The sequence below is a fragment of the Balearica regulorum genome, chromosome 4 (assembly GCF_011004875.1).
Source record: "Balearica regulorum gibbericeps isolate bBalReg1 chromosome 4, bBalReg1.pri, whole genome shotgun sequence".
Classification (NCBI taxonomy): Eukaryota; Metazoa; Chordata; class Aves; order Gruiformes; family Gruidae; genus Balearica; species Balearica regulorum.
The window spans coordinates 23,215,777-23,233,698 of record NC_046187.1 but is presented as its reverse complement, the minus strand read 5'-3'; the positions used below and the strand labels follow the sequence as shown (position 1 = coordinate 23,233,698).

The 17,922-nt window shown below is 44.5% G+C and overlaps 2 protein-coding genes and 1 long non-coding RNA gene across 4 annotated transcripts in view; 2 read left to right on the top strand and 1 right to left on the bottom strand.

The window, feature by feature from the left end:
• CSGALNACT1 (chondroitin sulfate N-acetylgalactosaminyltransferase 1) overlaps window positions 1-3,648 on the top strand; it is a 45,773-nt gene extending 42,125 nt beyond the window's left edge. For both annotated transcript variants that reach the window (XM_075751437.1, XM_010308254.2), the window contains exons 10-11: window positions 1,538-1,619; window positions 1,981-3,648. In XM_075751437.1, coding sequence (XP_075607552.1) covers window positions 1,538-1,619; window positions 1,981-2,264 — 366 coding nt within the window. In that variant the 3' untranslated portion in view covers window positions 2,265-3,648. The remainder of the gene's footprint in view (window positions 1-1,537; window positions 1,620-1,980) is intronic.
• Window positions 3,649-3,762: 114 nt separating this feature from the next.
• SH2D4A (SH2 domain containing 4A) lies at window positions 3,763-16,536 on the bottom strand. The gene is made up of 9 exons (XM_010308255.2): window positions 16,362-16,536; window positions 15,422-15,581; window positions 14,759-14,918; window positions 12,633-12,698; window positions 12,229-12,367; window positions 10,744-10,960; window positions 10,213-10,343; window positions 9,156-9,376; window positions 3,763-7,631 (listed from the first exon to the last, which is right to left on the bottom strand). Exons 1-9 carry the CDS (start codon window positions 16,534-16,536, stop codon window positions 7,539-7,541), a joined length of 1,362 nt encoding a protein of 453 aa, XP_010306557.2. The 3' UTR covers window positions 3,763-7,538.
• On the top strand, window positions 5,253-16,368 carry LOC142601690 (uncharacterized). The gene is made up of 3 exons (XR_012835256.1): window positions 5,253-5,368; window positions 14,833-15,045; window positions 15,485-16,368. It is a non-coding gene; the product is annotated as an uncharacterized LOC142601690 (long non-coding RNA).
• Window positions 16,537-17,922: the final 1,386 nt, after the last annotated feature.

The window sequence follows — 17,922 nt, the reverse complement described above, 5'->3', positions numbered from 1 at the left end:
ATATTTGTAGCTAATATTTGAATCATAAAATGTGATGCTTATGTCAGAAAAGCTTCTTGATTTAAAGAAGTACTGCCAATCTCATTTTGATGTAGATTTTTATATTTTCAGCCCACATTAATTCCTAGTCATGAGGCCAGATCTATGCCATTAGTGTTAGCTCTCTGTCCTGGTACTCGGGGTGCTGAGAAAAAAAAAAAAAGCCTTCAGAAATCTTTGAAAGAATTTGATTTGTGCAGCAGCAGCCACTTGCACTAATGGGAAATAATAATGCTAATGCATACGAGTAGATTGCTGTAAGGGCATCGTTATGGAGATTTCTTATTACAGTGCAGACCTGACAGATACAATCTTGTTTCCTTTTAATTGGCTTCTTCAGTGGCTTGATTTTTTCAAGGAAAGGAGAAATGAGAAAAGAAAGGAGAGTAACGTGAGCAGTAAAATAAAAAAAAAGAAGCCATTGAAGTGACAAGGGTTATGAACAAAAAGGGGAGGCATGAGCAAGAAATCAGGAGAGACTATTTTGGAAGAGGATTTTTTGGTAAAGGAAATGCTGGGATTTGTAAATGCAGAAATGGAAAATCTGTCTCCTCATTTTCTGTAACTTTGTCGCAAGTGAAGCCAAAGTTTTCAAAAAATAGCTGCTAAGGGGTAGGTTTGTAAACACACCTTCAAGAGTGAAGTACTGCTGACTTGCTTAGAGGATTCAAATACCTGTCCCACTCCCTTGAAACTCTTGGATGTCTCACCAGACTGGGTTAGGTCACTCACACACATGAATTATCACCTTAGGGTTCTATACTTGGATATCTGCTTTTGAAAATGATAGCCATGGTTTCTCTCTGCTCTGATTTTCTACCCGTAATACATAATGTTGTCATGGTCCGTCTCAGTAGTGTAGACAGCATGTTCGTTATTACAAAGGCTTTTATGGGATATGTATCTACCACCTAACAGTTCTGGACTTCAATTTTAGCTGGATTTAGCAGTTCTGCAATGGGAAACTATTCTTACCACTTTCCTAATTTTTGTCAAAATTAAGGTAATCAAAAAGCTGTCAGTTGTGTGATCAGATTAGAACCACTGTTTTCTTCCGGAGCTCTTGTGGTCCACAATTGAGATGCCACCATCTGCTTTACAGCAGAGTCTGGCTTCCCTGGTTTGCCAGTGTGTTTCTTAAGTCAGATTTGAATCCCCAAGAAACTAACAATTTTGGAGGATGTTTTGCCTGTGAAAAACCAAACTCCAGAGAGTGACGTGATATTGCTCCACTTGGTCTACAACAGCAGGAGTGGAGTGAAACCTGATTGTTCCAGATCAAGGGGTTTATCCATGATAGCTAATGACATGGCTGTTCTTTTGGGGCAGAAACATACAATGGGTATCTACAAAAACTGGTCCAGGACCAGCCATGGATTTATGTGGGGAAGAATAAAAGGGCAGTTGCCTCTATTTCTGACCACATTCAGGGAGTTTGCTGCTGTTCACATGGAAAGCACTTCTGCTGCCATATAAATTTTCCTTTCCCTCAATGCAGATTATTAAAAAAGAAACTGGATTTTGGAGAGACTTTGGTTTTGGGATGACTTGCCAGTACAGATCTGATTTTATCAACATAGGTAAGAAAAATATACTCCAATACCTCTGCCTTTTTACTGAAACATAGAAAATTGTGATCAACTTCCCTTTCCTTGGCCAGTGTGTCTGTCTCTAATTTGCAGCAGTGCTCTGGATAGATGTTCAGACTATTCCTAGGTGCCATAGAAGTTACCAGTACCTAAGCCCTGCTCAGTATAAATAAAGCAATTTTGTCTGATAATGAAAGATTTGAAGCTAAGAAATTTGGACACTTTGATGTTGGCAGAAAGTATGGCTGGTTTAAAGGGCTGACTGGAGCCAGAGAACAGCTGTAGTGCAATTAATAGCATTGAGTTTGCTAGTATATATTTCTAGTTTTATTTTGGATTTTGTTTGTGTCAGGTGGCTTTGATCTGGACATTAAAGGCTGGGGTGGTGAAGATGTACATCTATACCGGAAATACCTTCACAGCAACCTCATCGTGATCCGAACACCTGTCAGGGGTCTCTTCCACCTGTGGCATGAAAAGCAATGTCCAGATGAGCTGACCCCAGAGCAATACAAAATGTGCATGCAGTCCAAGGCCATGAACGAGGCTTCTCATAGCCAGCTCGGGATGCTTGTTTTCAAGCAAGAGATTGAGACACATTTGCACAGACAGAAAGTGAGCAGTAAGAAGACATGAAGCCAGAAAGGGAGGCAAAAAGCCTCTGAATTGGACTGTAGGGTGTTTTGGAAAAGAGTTTCTAACAAGAAAAGACAGTATGAGTCTGAAAGAGGATGGAGATTCCAGCAGGATGGCAGCAAAAGAAGATGAGAGAAAGTGCTTTTCCTCCCTTCTTCTGGCGTTGGTTTTGGGTTTGTTTTTTTTTTTGTAGTAGGGCTTTTAAGCACTCCTTTAGCCTGACTGTTCAGCACTTGCTTCTGGGGGAGACTTGAACACTTGATGAGATTTAAGGTCACAGAGACAATGAACATTACATAAATGCCAGTGTGGTATTCACAATAACAAACGGATGTGCTCTTCCACTGAAATGTTTATAATGTCTACAGTTATTTAAAAGATTGACCCTTTGGTTGGCCAATAATAATGAGTTATTGCCTATATCTAACCTGACATATCTGAAAAGGGCTATTTTTGAATAAGTACAGAGCTCCTGCTCTGAGAAGCACATCTGATTGTTAACAATGGTTAAGCTGGAGTGACCAAAAATCTTTTTCCCTTCAGGGGCTGGGGTGGGGGGACAGCAGCAGTGCACTAACAGGGTATTTCTGGTTCATTCAGAGACAAGAGGCATCTCAGAAAGTGCTTTCTAAAATTCCAAAAGGGAAAGCCCTACTGGTCAAGTATGATGTTTCAAAAATGCTGGAGGGTAGCGTTTGTTGTCTTCTGTGGACAGTGGACCAAAAGCAATGAGCCATGTCTGTATTACATGAATCAGATGGTATATTTCTGCTTTAGAATACTGTAAGTATCGCAAGATTTATTTTTAAATGAAGTTGGTTTTGCTTGGGAATTATTATGTCATACTTCAGGTTTTCTACTGCTAGCCTTACTAGGAAATAGTACAGCCTTCCAACACTTGGAAAATGCTCTACAGATCTGTGATTCCTGTGGATGAGAACTGGGTTCAGATAAATTAAGTGATTTTTGTACACAGCCTGGGTGCTGGAAGGCAGAAACTTTACAATGCTGAAGAAAAGGAAATACCTATCAACTTGCAGTACTGATTTAGCAGGAGGCTTTAAAGTCTGAATGTCAGATACCAAAATTGATGAACACTTTCTGACTTTATACCAAAGTATTCCTTCTAAACCAAATCTACAATCTTGCCGAGGGCATAGCAAGCTTTTTGTAATTAACAAAATAAATTTTTCTGATGGATTACTGGACCCTGCAATCTTCTGATAATTATAGGTGCATCCTAAAAATTAGTCCCCTTCTTAATAGATTTTTTTTTCAATAGCCCAAGACTGTTGAAAGCATGAGTTAGTTACTGCTCTTATAAAGCACTTTCTTTTAATGCTGACTGCTGTTTATCATTTTACTATATACTAGTCAACAAAAACTGCGTGAGCTTGGAAATCCCATTTGTTTACCTAAAAACTGTTTCTCCGAGCGGTCTCTTTGTTTTATAGCTTCAGATTAATTCCAGGCAGTCTGAAACCAGATTCTAATTTGGTTTTTGGCTTGTAAAAGCTGGGGGAAGAAATATGCAAGATGGCACTGAACAATGAATAAAACACTGCCATGCCACTGTGTAGTAGGAAGAGCGCTTATTGCATGCAGAATCTGCAGACAGAGACCATGCTACTGTAAGTACCTTCTCCCTTGACACATGTTTACATGTGTTTATCTTTTGTTGGATGCAAATGATCTGCACTGCACTTCCATTACAAATCACCAAATGTCCAAAACCACTGCAAAAGTACAAAAAGAATGGAAACTCTGTATGCTTAAAAAACCCAACCCCCAAATAGATCACTTTTACCATAAAAACTTCAGCAATAACTCCAGTAGGTCCTCCAAAGAATTTTTGCATTCCCAGAATATATGATAAATTGTTTATAAAGGGCTTTGTTTTGATGGAGTAACTTTACAAATATGCAGTAGGAGGAGACGGGCATGGCTTGTTGAATGCATATGACAGCTATAGTAACTGAGCTGCTCCAAGGTGATAGTTGTTTCTACAGTCCCACTTAACCTGAATTTGAAACTGGGTGATGTATATTATTAAAGTTTCATAATCATAACCTGCCTCAAGCTGAGCCGTAACTATTTCCATGATGTTCTTTGGTTATCTTCCCTTAGGTTTCCCTAAGCCCTCAGCAACTTAATGGAACTTTGAGGTTGGCCACACTTGTAGGGCAGGTCTAGACCAGATGATCTCCAGAGGTCCCTTCAAACCTACATTAGTCTCTAATTCTAAGCACTGGACACCTGTAAATTCAACACTTTGTTACTTTGGGTACCTTAGCAAACAAATGATCCCACCCCTATCAGAGTTTCACAAGTTATATTTTTAAATAGCACCTTTGTGATTCTCTTGCATGTCCTTTTCCACAGAGATGCTGTTCCTCCTGCCAGGAATAATACTGTCTTTGTAGGTCCTGTTCCTTGGCTGCAGAAGCCAGTTTGGCAAGAGGTGAGATTGAATCAATGATGGAGAGAGCCAGCCCGCAGTCATTGGCCACCTCAGTGATGTGCAGGAGAATCTAATCACAGCAGAAGTCTGGCAGGGCTCTCTTAAAGGTGGAGACTGCACTGATAAGAGAGGTGAAGAACAACATGAGAACGGGAAGCTGCTGTTAGCTACGTTTCTAGAAGCCAAGTGGAGCTGTAACAGGTTCTTCAGACCACTTAGAAAAAGGTGGAATCCAAAGAGAGCAGCCAACAGAACCATAGCTTTTGCCAGGCAGCTCTCTACCTTCCTTGTCCCAGAAACAGCTTGTGATCTTTCTCAGGATGGCAACTGACTGGATCTCAGTTGGGGAGGGAAGAGGGATCACCCTGTGTAGATGGGGAGGCTGTATGGGGACTCCTTGCTTTAATTTTTGACGACTGTTGCATGCTCTGGCTAAAGGCATAGAGGCATGGGGCAAAACAAATTTCCATATCCTTCCAGGTGTCATGAATTCCAGCAAGCAATTTTCAAATGTGATTATTCTTGTAATCCTTGCACAGCATCCCTTGAAAAAAGAAAGATTCTACAGAGAAGCTCCCCAAGACAAGCCAGCACCCTTGATTCCCGACCACTGCAAGTCATCCTTGCTCCACAGACTTTCAGGGTAACTAGATTTCAGAGCAATAGAAGACCTGGTCTGGAGGGCATCTGATCTGGCAAGGGCATCTGTTCCTTTGCAGTCAGTGCAGTAGTCTAAATGTGTAGGTATAAAACTTCAGGTTTCTTCCCTCGCAGCAAAGTGAAGCTGGGAGTCTTTAAAAAAAAGAGTCATTCTCAAACATGTGAGGTAGGTGTGAACACTGATAGTGGCTTTCCCTGGGCTCTAGTGAGCCAACATTTGCAAATAAGTAGGTATACTATAAAGGTATGTGAAGCTACCCATCCCCTGGTCAGCAGGTCAAACCCTGAGGAGTTCCACTATAGATTTGGAGCTAAAACTGATAACGTCCTGCAGTCTTGCTGTGTCCATGACAGATCAACCTGCACCTTATTTCTGCAAGTCAACACCCTGCCTCTCAAACTGCCTTTTTAAAGGAGACTTTGTCTCCTCTCTTTACCAGCCCATAGGTATACAAAACACTTTGTGATCTGTCTCCAGCAGAAAAACAGCTTTGGCATGCTCTTCACATGAGAACAGATGTTAACTTTTCTCAAGGATCTCTGAACGACCTTTCATTTTGGCCATATTCTTCACAAGAAACAGTTCATGAAGAGGGAAGGAGAGATTCCCCCCCCCCCCTACAAATAATCTAGCACCCCCTCTCATGACTGATGCAGATTATGTTGAAAATATCTCTTTGACACATGTGATACAGTGCTCAAGAAGCTCCTTAGGTCATTTGCCCTGCCAGAGTCTTGTTACTTTCAGAATGTCACTTTACAGTAAGGTTTTATCTCTAGCAAGTTAAACCTGCTGTAACTGGAGTGCAGTTATCCCATCTTTCCTTGTATGGAAACCATCTGTCAGCATAGCTGTAAATTTTAAGACCAGATGATTACAACAATTTCTTTTAATCTGTATTCTGCAAAATGCAGATCAATAGAAGGCTGAAGTTTTTGACTGCTTCCTCAAGTTAAGCAGAGTAGCCCTGGTCCAACAGAAAGAAGGGAGCAGGTAAACAACTGAAACAAGATCAACTCTTGTTCACTATTTGAGGATCGCATCTCTAAAAAATGATGTTAGCAGATTCGCACCACAACCCTCAGCTGTACAGTTTGTCACGTGCAACAACATGAGGTGAATCTGGGTGAGGATTAATTTGTTACGCAATTCTGTCCCACCTCTCCTCCAATATTCTGAATTAACTATTTAGAGAGCAGTGTAACAGATACAAGGAGAGAACATTACATTGAAAGAACAAGTTTTATGTTAAAGTTTACACCAGATGCATCTCAGTAATCTGGACACAACTTGCAATAAATAGCTCCATTTTGGAAAACAGCATTCTTTACTGGCAAACACACTTCTGTAAACTGTACTAATACTGATATAGGTGTTGCTTCTTACATTTGTTTAGGCTCTGTGCATGTGGTAGTTTTTCATATAAATTCTTGTATCCCTTCTCCTTTTCCTTTCAAAAGGTTAATCCATCTATGTGCAGAAAGGCCAGTGTAGGATTTAAATACAGGTGAAAGAGTGAGTTACTATATTCAGAGGCTAAAGGAGTTAAAAAAAAATGCACTTTTCATGAAAATCTCTCTTCACAGAGAACACCTTTTGCTGAAAGGCACTAAGGGTTTGCTTGGATGTTTGGCTTGGACATCCTTAATTCCAAGGGCACAGCATTTTACAGGATTAAGCTTCATATTATGCAAATTACTATATCAAGACCAATTCACCTCTCCAAGTTATTTTGTGCCTTCTGGAAGGTATGATCTCATTCAACTGTAGATACTAATCTGTTTCCCAGATGGCACGCAACCTTGCATTCAACAACAAAAGGCAGCTCAAATACAGAAGTCCCCCAGGAAATCTGCAAAAGAACCCACTGAAAATACATGGCAGCATCTCCCTGTTCAACTGATTACTTCATCACCTCATTCACTCCATTGTGTGAGACAGATACACCCAGGTGCTTGCAGCTTGCTGGGCTGATGCATCCTTTAACTCAGCTGATAAGCCCACAACAGTACTTATCCTCCCACTGCTTCGTTGTGAAGGATATAAAATAGAGGCACTTGTGGCAAATGTTTCAGGTAAGCATCAGTAGCTCTGGTTTGTAGCGCAGTCTTTGTGAACACAAGCATGGGGCTGCAGAGCAAGGCCAGGAGGTTCACTCAAAGAGAGAGATGTAATCTGGTTCCTGGTCCTCTTGGCCACATGGGTAAAGCAACAGCTCCTTCCCCAAGGAAGTGATGGGTTCATCCTGTTGATATAGGATATGATTAAACACCACCTTTCAAACAGTCCCTACCTATCACAACATCACGGGGTGGACAGCAGTCTCTTTGCCTCTGTTGCGGTGTGGACTTGCTCATCCCACAGTGTGATATAGCTCAGTGCCCTTGGGGAAGGACCCACATAACTGACCTCTGTCTTCACAAAACAGTGACTGCTTGGTGCAGAAACCCAGTGACACGACTCCAGCAGTTCTTGGAAAGAGCTGTGCTTGTCTCGTAGGCAACCACAGCTTCTATGGTGTGAAATGCTGCCCTGCCTAGAAAGTGCTGGAGCGAGGGCTGTGCAGCGTGCAGGTCAGCAGGACAGGGTGGTTGTGGACTGTGCTCCTGGCTGTGCTTGTAGGAGGGACAAGGGTGGATCCTGGAGTGAGCACATGCCCTCTGCTCAGGCAAGCCCTGTTCTAACAAGGGAATTCCCTGACAGTACAGTCTCTGCTTCCCATCTTGTTCTCTACTCTAGCAGCAGATACACAGTGGGAACTTGCCTTCTTCCGTGGTCACCCGGTGGGTGATAAGCAGAACCCACTAGGGCACTTCAGCAGAGTGGGTTTACTCTGCCCACATCTGCTGCAGTGCAGGGGCTCTGTAGGATTCTTTGCAGACTGTGGGAATGACTCTGTCTAATATAGATATGCACAGTCAAGCTTTAAATCCTGTGGCTCTGGTACCAATAGTTGTATAGCTCCTGCTTTCAACAATTTCAGCCTGAACTGTGAAACCCATGCAAGAAGAAAGTTCAGGTAGCCCAGGCAGAGCTCCATATAGCAAATGAAGATAGATATTTTCCTCATGTCCAGTTTTGTTTAGCCATGTCTGCATTAGGCTAGGCACTTTATTAAAAGAAACATGGATTTTAAATAAACTTTAGGCAAAATGATTGTCCTGTCCTTGGGCGGATCACACAGTAAAGTAATGAACAATCCATCTGGTCTTTCTTGGAGCCCATGTAACTGTAGTCAGTGCTAGTAAACACTGCTGATATTGTTGCAAGAACCTGCCAACCTTCTTTCTTCCCTTCTATTTTTTATCTTTGCTCAGTATCATACCTTGCCTGCTTTGAGATTATAAAGATACCTTGTTCTCTTTCATGCTGAAGCTGGAGGCAAGCCGGATTTTCTGCTTACCCAGCTTGCTGGGACCCCAGAACCAGAGAGAGAATAAAAAAAAAAAGGAGTCTGCATGAGTATGCTGCCACCTCTCACCTTACCAGCATTTCTACTAAGTAGTGTGTAAGTACCTTAAGCCCTGTGTGCAAGGTGTTCTGCACACTTGAGGGGGGAGACAGTCAGGTCTAAAATGTTTGAGATGTGTTAGGTCACCTGAGATGTACCCATCAGGCTGGCATACCCTTCTGGAGCAGCACAAAGGACACCCAACAGCAGCTAAAATTGGTCTAGTTACCTACTTTAAAACAAATGAATCTATTATTTCTTATTTTGAAATGTCCTGAGGCAATCAAATAGTTAATGAAGGCATTGCTAGAAGTTTACCTTGTGGTAGTCTACAAGGTCTGCCAGTGTTGAATGTTGTAGCTGGTCCACTCCAAGGAAGCTGTAGGAATCACTGGAGGCATCAATGAGGAAGTGTTTACATCCTTCCACAGACCGATAGGAGAGCACATAGCCTTTGATTTTCTCACTGAGCCGGATCAGAAAACTCCCCGGTGCTGTTTTATTCAGAAGCTCTTCTGCTTTCTTGGAGGTTAGGATACCTGTTCAAAACCAAAACACAAAACTGAAAGGAGAAAAGCATTTGTGCAGGCCTGGATGGAACAGTTCTCACAAGAAATCTGCTTTACTGCTCTGAAACCGATCCATGGCACTTCTATCCCTTGCATTCTTTTCTTGCCCAGTAGCCCAGGAAGAGTCTGCTAGTAACAGACTGTGGCCTCGTGCTAACTGTACTTTATGTTAACTGTTCCAGACTCGGCCAGTTATGAATGATAAATGTGCAGGGCTCAAAAGGACAGTTTCTGTGTTATGAGAGAGAATGGCATTGCAGTGTGTAGTATGTTGGTTCCAGTATAGCAGTGCTGTGCAGACAGTGATCATAGGTCCCGTCAGAAAGCCATACAAGCATTGAAAGCCCAGTTACAAGAGGATAACGCTTTCGTTGCTGCAGTCTCGGATTTAAGGGGTTTCCAAAGCAATGGAGATGGATAGGATCATGATGACCCATTGGATATGGGATGGAAAGGTGATGAATGATGAGCACGTATGGAGGGAGAATGACCTGGAGCCAAGGATGAGTAGGATGAGGTGTGCCCAAATCTCTCTCACCCTGGTTCAAACAGTTACCAGGGTGACCATGCATTCAGTACAGGGTGGCACAGAGGTACAGGGTATTTTGAAGATCTGGCCTCTGTTCTAACACTTTAGCTTGCCCTTTGTCATAATGCTGAAGAAATTTAAACTGCATTCATAGATATTTCAAATAAAAAACCCAGCCACCTTTGAAACGTTCCCAGGCCCAGCCTGTGGCAGCAGCCATGTTAACAGAAACAACTCCTTAGAGAGTTGGGTTGGGGCAGAAATACTCAGGACTCACCGTGGAACCAAGGCGCTATGGTGTCCGTGGCTTTCTGATAGCCAGCTCGAAGAGGGAATTGCTCTTCTTTGAACCACTTGATGATGCTTTCTTCGCTGGAATTGGAGATTGTCCTCTGGATTCCCTCTTTCCTGTTAGAAAAGACCATGGTTTGTGTATTAAGTTCAAACAATAGCTTTTGAGTTCTTGACAGGACTTGACCTTTTGTTCAGGATGTTAAGAACAGCCCTAAACAGAAGGCTTACACTAGTGCAGCTGTCAGCAATATTATGGTTTTCAGTGGACACCTTGCATAGAGGCTGTATGCACTCTAGGCTTAGGATGCTCTACTCAATAAACCTGTTACCCACCAGGGTTAACAAAGAAGCCTCATCACACCCTAGGCTGGAATATAGCCTAGGCTCTGTGTTTTTCCCTGTGGGGTGTCTCCGCCACGTGAGGAGAGCTAACCATTCCCATCTCAACCATCCCACGCTAGAGCAGAAGAATCTCATCTCTTCTCCCCTCCACAGTGCATGGGGGTTTCCTTACCTAATCGCTCTCCCATTTGCCATCACAGGAGGTAGAAGTTTAGGCTTGGGGGGGAGAGGTGGATATTGGAGTGGTCGCCGATCCCTTGCTGTAGCACCCTTGGAAATATCTGCCTGCTTCCCTCTGTGGATGCCCTGCAGCGAAAGCCTCCTGTAGTCATCCCTGGCTTGCCGTGCAAGGGAGCGTCTCTTCTCATCTGCTGCCTTGGATTTCCGCACTGGAACAAAAAAGGAGTCCTACAGGAGCGAACAAGCAGGCAAGTTTTAAGCTTGCTGCCCTTTGGCTATCTTCCTGCTTGATGAAGTGGAAGAATAACCCGTTTCACAAGGTAAAAGAGGCACTCAATTATGAGACCATTTGCCACACATCTCCCATCACTTTGGGGCATCTGCTGCTTAACAGGGTCCAGTTTGTATTCCTTCAAGAGACTAAAAATCTGGGGTTTTTTTCTGGACATCAGGTCCCTTTGTACTTAGGGTCTACTTGTTTTTGATGCTGACTCCTGGTTCAGACATAGATTTCTGTAGTGCCTTTCATGTGAGTTCGCGGGGGGGTGGTGGTGTATGGAATAAAAGATGCTGAAATGACCCTAAATCAATCCTTTGAAGGATTTGAAAGTGCTGATCATTTTTCGAGGGTGGGAGGGAGTCTTGCTGAAACTGTTACAGAAAGTGGAGAACTTGACTCGTTTGTTTGTTTGGGTCTTTTTGTTGGGTTGGTTTTGTTTGTTTGCTTGTTTTTTCTGTAAAACTGCCTTGATTGTCTAGATCCAGCTTAACCTGGAGTCTGTAGGAGTAACCAGCTCTCTGGTCAGTCTGAGTGAGGCTAGTTCTTTCCTTGCTTTTGTAATCAACTTCATTTTTTTTTATCACTAAGAAAAATAAAACCCCCGGCCTGAAGTGGAAACAACTGATAGTACAGCATTGCCATCTACTGAGAAGCAGGGGAGGAACTGGGGAAAAAAAATATCAGGTTCTCCTTCAGGAAGTATTTGGCAGGAGTGATAGATGCTACTGCAAGTTGCATACTGTTTGCCGTTTTCCTTCCTATCGTTGGGATTCATTACATGAGACAGTGCAGCAGGGCTCTGCTTAAGTGGGATCGTGCTTAGATGACAGGGAAGCCCTTTTTAGTTAGTCCCTGTCACCCATTATCCTCAAGACCAATGGTTACTGCAAAGGCCTACAAAAGGCCAGCTTCTAGTTTAAAATTAATTATCCTGGCTATACTCATGTGGTTCCTATTTGTTTTTTGTTTTAATACAGTATCTGTAGGAAAAATGTTCCATTTCCCTGCCCAGTTCTAGTCTCAATGCTGCGTGGACTCAGAAGTATTTCTGATAATACAGCATTGTATTTCTTGGCAGTACTCTGCACCCACTGGCCGATTATTCAGTTCCAGGGTGGCAGGAGAAGGATTGAGATGAACCCACAGATCCCTAGGATTTCTCAAGCCCCATAGGAAAAGGTCATCGAAAGATCTTACAGGATTCCTGCCATTCAGGCTCATTCTCATCCGATTTCTGCAGCGTCCTCTGGCTCTCTGAGCTGGGGTGGCTTTGTGGTACTGCCTTCTGGGGGGCTGTGGTCTCTTCTCCTGAATTTCTCTTCTGTGCTTCCTTCATCTGTGAAAAACCAGTATGTTCAGCTTTGTCCCAGGCTAGTTTTAACCCTGCTTTTTACTATCCTTGAAATACTTAGAACTCCATTTTTTACTCTAAGTCCCTGTGATTTCAACAATGTACAGACCCTCTGTCTTTACTGCAGGTGACAACAGAGGAAGTAAGGGAAAACAGGCTGGGTCAGATGAGGCTCTGAGGCTGACTGGGACTCTAGGGTAAAGTGTGGGCCCCATTCAATGTGTTAGGAGCATCCTAGGTTGCCACGTACCTGTTGGAAGTCCCGCTTCCTCATGTGGCAGTCTGCCAGCATCTGGTGAACATCTCTGGTTTCCCTCTGGGTGGAGGAAAAGAGCAGTGAGAAATAAATGTGGCATTAGGACCATTGCTCTTTTTTTAATGGAGGTGTTTAATGCAGAAACAGTGACGTGACATTTACGTTAACAAATTTTTCCAGCCTCCTCTGAAAAGCATTGGGTTTTTTCATCATATTAGGCCTAATATGCCACAGAAGGAGAACTCAAGGGTGTACGGATTGTCGTAAGCCTGCCTAGATTTGCTAAGCAATGCTCCCAAGTCCTCCCAGGGAGCAGTCCCTTCTCTCCAAAGCAAGCCCTAGCAGAACGTGCTGTCCACAGCTTTACCTGCCTGAGCTCGTTTGCTGCTGTGGCTGGGGTGCTGCAAACGCCTGCTCGTCAAACTGACCCAACTACCTGCATATCTCATGTTCACTCTTCCCTGCAAACCAGTCTAGCTACCCGCTAGCTGAGACCTGCATTTGAAGACGAACAGTTAGACTCGTCTTTGAGCAAACACCCACCCACCTGCACGTTGGACCCAGACTGCCTCCCACGGCACAGTGAGCAATGAGTTAACCGTACCACACTGCTTACTAAGGACATGCTTTGTTTTATCTTCATCACCACTTGGCTAATATTTAATATGAACATGGCTTTCCAATTTCCCTCTCCTTGATGGGAAACTAGGAACTTCAAATGTGTGTGAAGCCGCTTGTTTTCTTATCCGTCCGGTGCACCAGACAAAAGCACGATGCCTGGATCACCCAGGTTAAATGGGGACTAGGTCTCGGAGAAAGCACTTTAACGAGGGAGGTGAGGAAAAAAACCCTCTCCAGGCCTCAAAAATGCAACAGGGTGCTTTGGTCTGGATCCCTCCTTCTAATAGCAAAAGCCCCAGAAACCTGGGAAAAATTACTAATAATACAATGTCAGAAAACAAAAGTAAAACATACAACTGCCCTCTATTTCTATGCACAAGACTGGAAGGAGGTTTTTTTTTTTTTTTGGTGGTGGTGGTTGTATTTTTGGTTTGGGGGTTTTTTGCCTTTTTTTTTTTTTTTTGGTTAGCTGTGACTAATAGCTTCCTTTGAGAAAGAAAAAAAAAAAAAACCAACCTCCCACATAATTGCTCAACTTCAGCAAACAGTGCTAAGAAAAACCCTGTGTGACTCAGAGGCTTTGGATAAAGGAGACAGCCGCTCCAAATTCCCTTCAGTATTTTGGTAGCAGTGGGAGAGGTGCTTTGCCAAAACCCAGCCTTCAGTTATCATGCTTTTTATACTGAAATACGGAGTGGCTGTGTAATAAGTGAATGTAAACTCATAGAAGCTAGCAGCAAAAGCCTGAATGAAAACTCTGCTGAATGAGATTGGACTTCTCCCATTAAATTGGCATGGTGTTCTGTTCCTTCTGTTCAACCTTGGTTGCATAAGTAGTTAATTTAAATCATCTTTTTCTCAGTTGTCTGCAAATGGCCTTTTGTAGCCAGTTAAAAAGTAAAAATGTATTTATTGCTGGAAAAAATATTTCAGTATTGAAACACCACAGCAAAGCAGACACTGCAGTTACTGCATTTGGAGTTCTTTCTGTGCTGTCCAGGTCATAAGCTATTTTCTAACTATTTTAGAAGACCAAGAAAAAAGAACTACCTAAAATATGCATGTCACAGGATGCTGGTAAAATTATCTTCATCTGTTCTTTTATACAAGTATTTGTCTGAGGGCTATGGCCTTGCATGTACAGATCCTGAGATAGCCTCCCCAGTTTTGCTCCAAAAGCCATCCAAACCAGCCACAGAGCAGGAGGGAAAGTACTGCGACCTTTCTTTTACCCACAGAAAATGGAAGCAAAGGAATCCAGAGTAACTTATCCATCCTTACAGAGCAGCTCTATCGCAGCTGAGAATAGCACTCGGACCTCCCAAGTCCTAAGGAAGGATATAACAGCACGGCTTCTTCTCTGACTACAGAAGAAAAGCCTGAACAGTTAGCTGCCTTTTTTTCTTCAGATTTCTATTTACAACAACCAGGATTTGCTGCAGTTCCTAGATCTCAAAGCACACGTTTCTGATAGTTACGGAGAAAAGGGGGAAAACTACCTTTGTGAGCTCCTGGCTTTTCCCTGTTGTAGCAGCAGCAGTTTTTCTCCCACCTTCCTTCTTTTCCTCCACAGTACATTTTGTATTCCCATGAAGATCTGTCTCACCCAGGACTCCTGGTTGTGGATGTAGAGACCGTGTTACAGAAGAGTCAGGCCCTCTGAAATGCAAGAGAGAGAGAACATAGTCACTGCTCTCTAAGCATCTTGTGAGGAAGCTGCACATGAGCAGAGCACTGCTGCAATGAAGCAACGTGTGTGCAGGCAGCTATCACATCTCCAAATCAGGTAGGTAGAATAATTAAATTAATGACTTGTGGTGAGTAACTGTCCTCCTGCTGTACACAGGCACCAATCGGTGAATCAGTGCAATCCAAAGTCACCACCTGCTGCAACAGCACAGTTGGCATTTCCTGTGGTCTACAGAGGGTACCGCGCAGGAGCTGTGTCACAGGAGGCTCGATGAGCCAGGGCAAGCCTCTGGCCGGAGCTGGTCTCTGCCAGCGTTGTGCGTACTCACAGAAAGCCTGTGCCTTTGACCTGCAAGTCGAGTGTGACAGTGGTAACCACAACCCCTACAGAGAAAGACTCCAGCCTTTGGGTGCCTAGAAATGCCCTCTCCTCCGTGTCTGCCCACAGAGTCTTAGAGCTGAAGGGTGCTTACCTGTCCTCCTTGCCTTTCTCTCTCGCTAACTGCTTTGCCCTTTGTGCCTGGATCTCTTCACAGATGGCCGCATACGATTTATCTGAAGGATGCTCGCCCATCACCCAGACCCAGATGTCGTTGTCAGCGCCGAGCTTCCATGTCACTGACTTCCCGTTGGCTGGAAAAGTAGCAGCTGGTTGGCAAGCGCTGTTTGCCCGGTGGCTCTGTGCAGGGCCTGTGTCCTGCCTGCTGTGCCCTGGCTGCTGGTGGTGGCAGAGCCTCCCCAAAAGCAGCTGTACGTGGGGAAAGCTCGGCTGGCCAGTGCGCACCTCCCATTTTGTTTCACAGTACTGAAACCAGGTCAGTGAAGGAGGCATTTCTGAGTCTGGGGGCAAGCGAGAAGACTCATCACTGTTTCCTTTCTTGCTTTAATTCCTTGCCACTGCCCTCCCCAAACTGTGTGAGGGTGAACCACCCACAAACAGAGCATGCGGGGGAGAGCTGGGAGAAGAGTGCTATCTTCCTAGCAGCCAGCGTGCTGTGTGATCCTGGCAAGGGGACTTCAGGTCTAAAGGCACAACAGGAATCCCCCTGCAGATCTGGTGCTCCGGGACAGATGTTCAAGTCCATGGTTATTTTATAGACAGATTCAGAGGCTCCATTTAGTGGGAAACTTAGAAATGCATCTCCTGGGGGCAAGTAAGCCCTGTCTTCTCAGCTAGGGGAATTGAACAATTTGGTCAAGGTCAGAGAGTCTGGGCCAGGGAGTAAAACCATTGCATACCTGGCCAAAACTACTCCATTGCAGGTAGGTTTAGTTCGGTTTGGAAATACGACTATGATGTGTCCCTGGTAGAAGAAATTTACTCTAAGGACACATCACCTCCTATTTCTAGGGAGCAGCTGACCTGGCCAGATCTGTGCCAGACGGGGAAGCAGCCAGCAGGCAGAGACTTACCTTTTCTCGGCAGTGGCTTCTTTGCTGAAGCCTTGTCCAGAGCAGCTTCTCTTTCCTCCCACCGTCTGATCTGTTCCTGCCTCATCTTGAAGAAGAGGATCTGCTTCTGCTCCTCGTTGAGTTCTGCCAGCAGGTCAGGATCGATATACATGTCTGATAATATCTGTTTCAGCATGGTTGCAGGTTTCAGTTACACACGTTTGTGGCAATGATCTCCAGGGATCAGATCCTCTTCCTGGCTCCGACAAGAAAGAGTCCCTCCCCGCCTGAGCCTGGAGCAGGAATGCAGGCGTGCCAGAGTAATTATACTTCTGTCTTTTTTTTTTTAGCTCAGACTTCCTGCACAGGCCAAAAAAGTAAATAAGTAGCTTAAAACCTGCGGTTAAGATTCCTTGAAATAAGAGGTGAACTCGGCTCCTACACAGTCCCTGCCTGCTCTGCAAGGAGAGCTGGCCAGAAGGGACGAGTCCTGGAGTGAGGCGGTTGTGTTGATGCTCTGATAAACCCAGCTGATAGTATATCAAAAGAGAGAGCACTGCCTGTTACAGTCGGCAGAGGTGTGGCTTGGCTGTGCCCAAGCAAACATTCCTGCTGGGCAAGGAATCAATGAACCCATGACTAGACAGCTCCTCCTCCTAAAGAGGAAAACTTTGATGATCAAAAGCCCAGCCTGCCTCATTTTACCAAAGAAAGATGGGGAGGGCTTTCAGCTCTGCTTTTGAGGTGGGAGTGGGAATTTTGGGGTGCTCTCATCCATCAAAGGCAGCTTCATGGCAAGTCAAGGGAGCTCAAGTAGTGCAGCTGGTTTGAACAAAGCCAACCTGGATGGTCAGCAGCTGAGGAGCTGGGGCAGCTCCCGTTCTGACACATCTTGCTGACGCACCGTGCCCACGTGGTGAGCCTGGCATGGGACATCCCTGTCTGACAGGATGAAGTGGATGGTGAGAAGGAGCACTCCTGTTCCTGCCCAGGGTGCCGGGTCGTGTCTGGTGCATGCTGGCAAGGTACTAACACACACAGTTATGCCTTGTGCCCGTGGATTTACATTTACAACAGGGGGTTCACTGAAAAATTGGGAGCTCTCCTGTCACTTGGGAAGGCGCCAAATGAGAAAATATAAATGTGGACTAAAGACCTTGAAACCAACTGTTTTCCTTATCTTATCTGGATAAACTCGGGGCGATCAGGAGGTTGGTTGGCAGCACTTGCTGTGACACAGGGAGGCTGGCAGCCGCGTATGAAGTGCAATGCCAGAGCAGGGTGGCTGGCTGGCCAGGGGCAGCAGGGGCTTTCTGGACAAACTCTTGGGAAGTGTTGCTGGCAGGCTACAAGAAAATGAAGCTACTGGGATTATTCTGTGCTTCTGCACAAATCCTGGGAGTCTAAGGAACAAGCACGCTAGGACATAGTGCAGTAGGTGGGAGGAAGGGGGGTGGTGGGGCAGTAATGTGGAGGTACAAAGGACACAAACATGGCAGAAGGACCTGTGCCAGGGTGAAGTGGGAGTATATATTAAATCCTGGAGTCAAATCAATTAACCATCTTTCAGGAGAGGGACTGG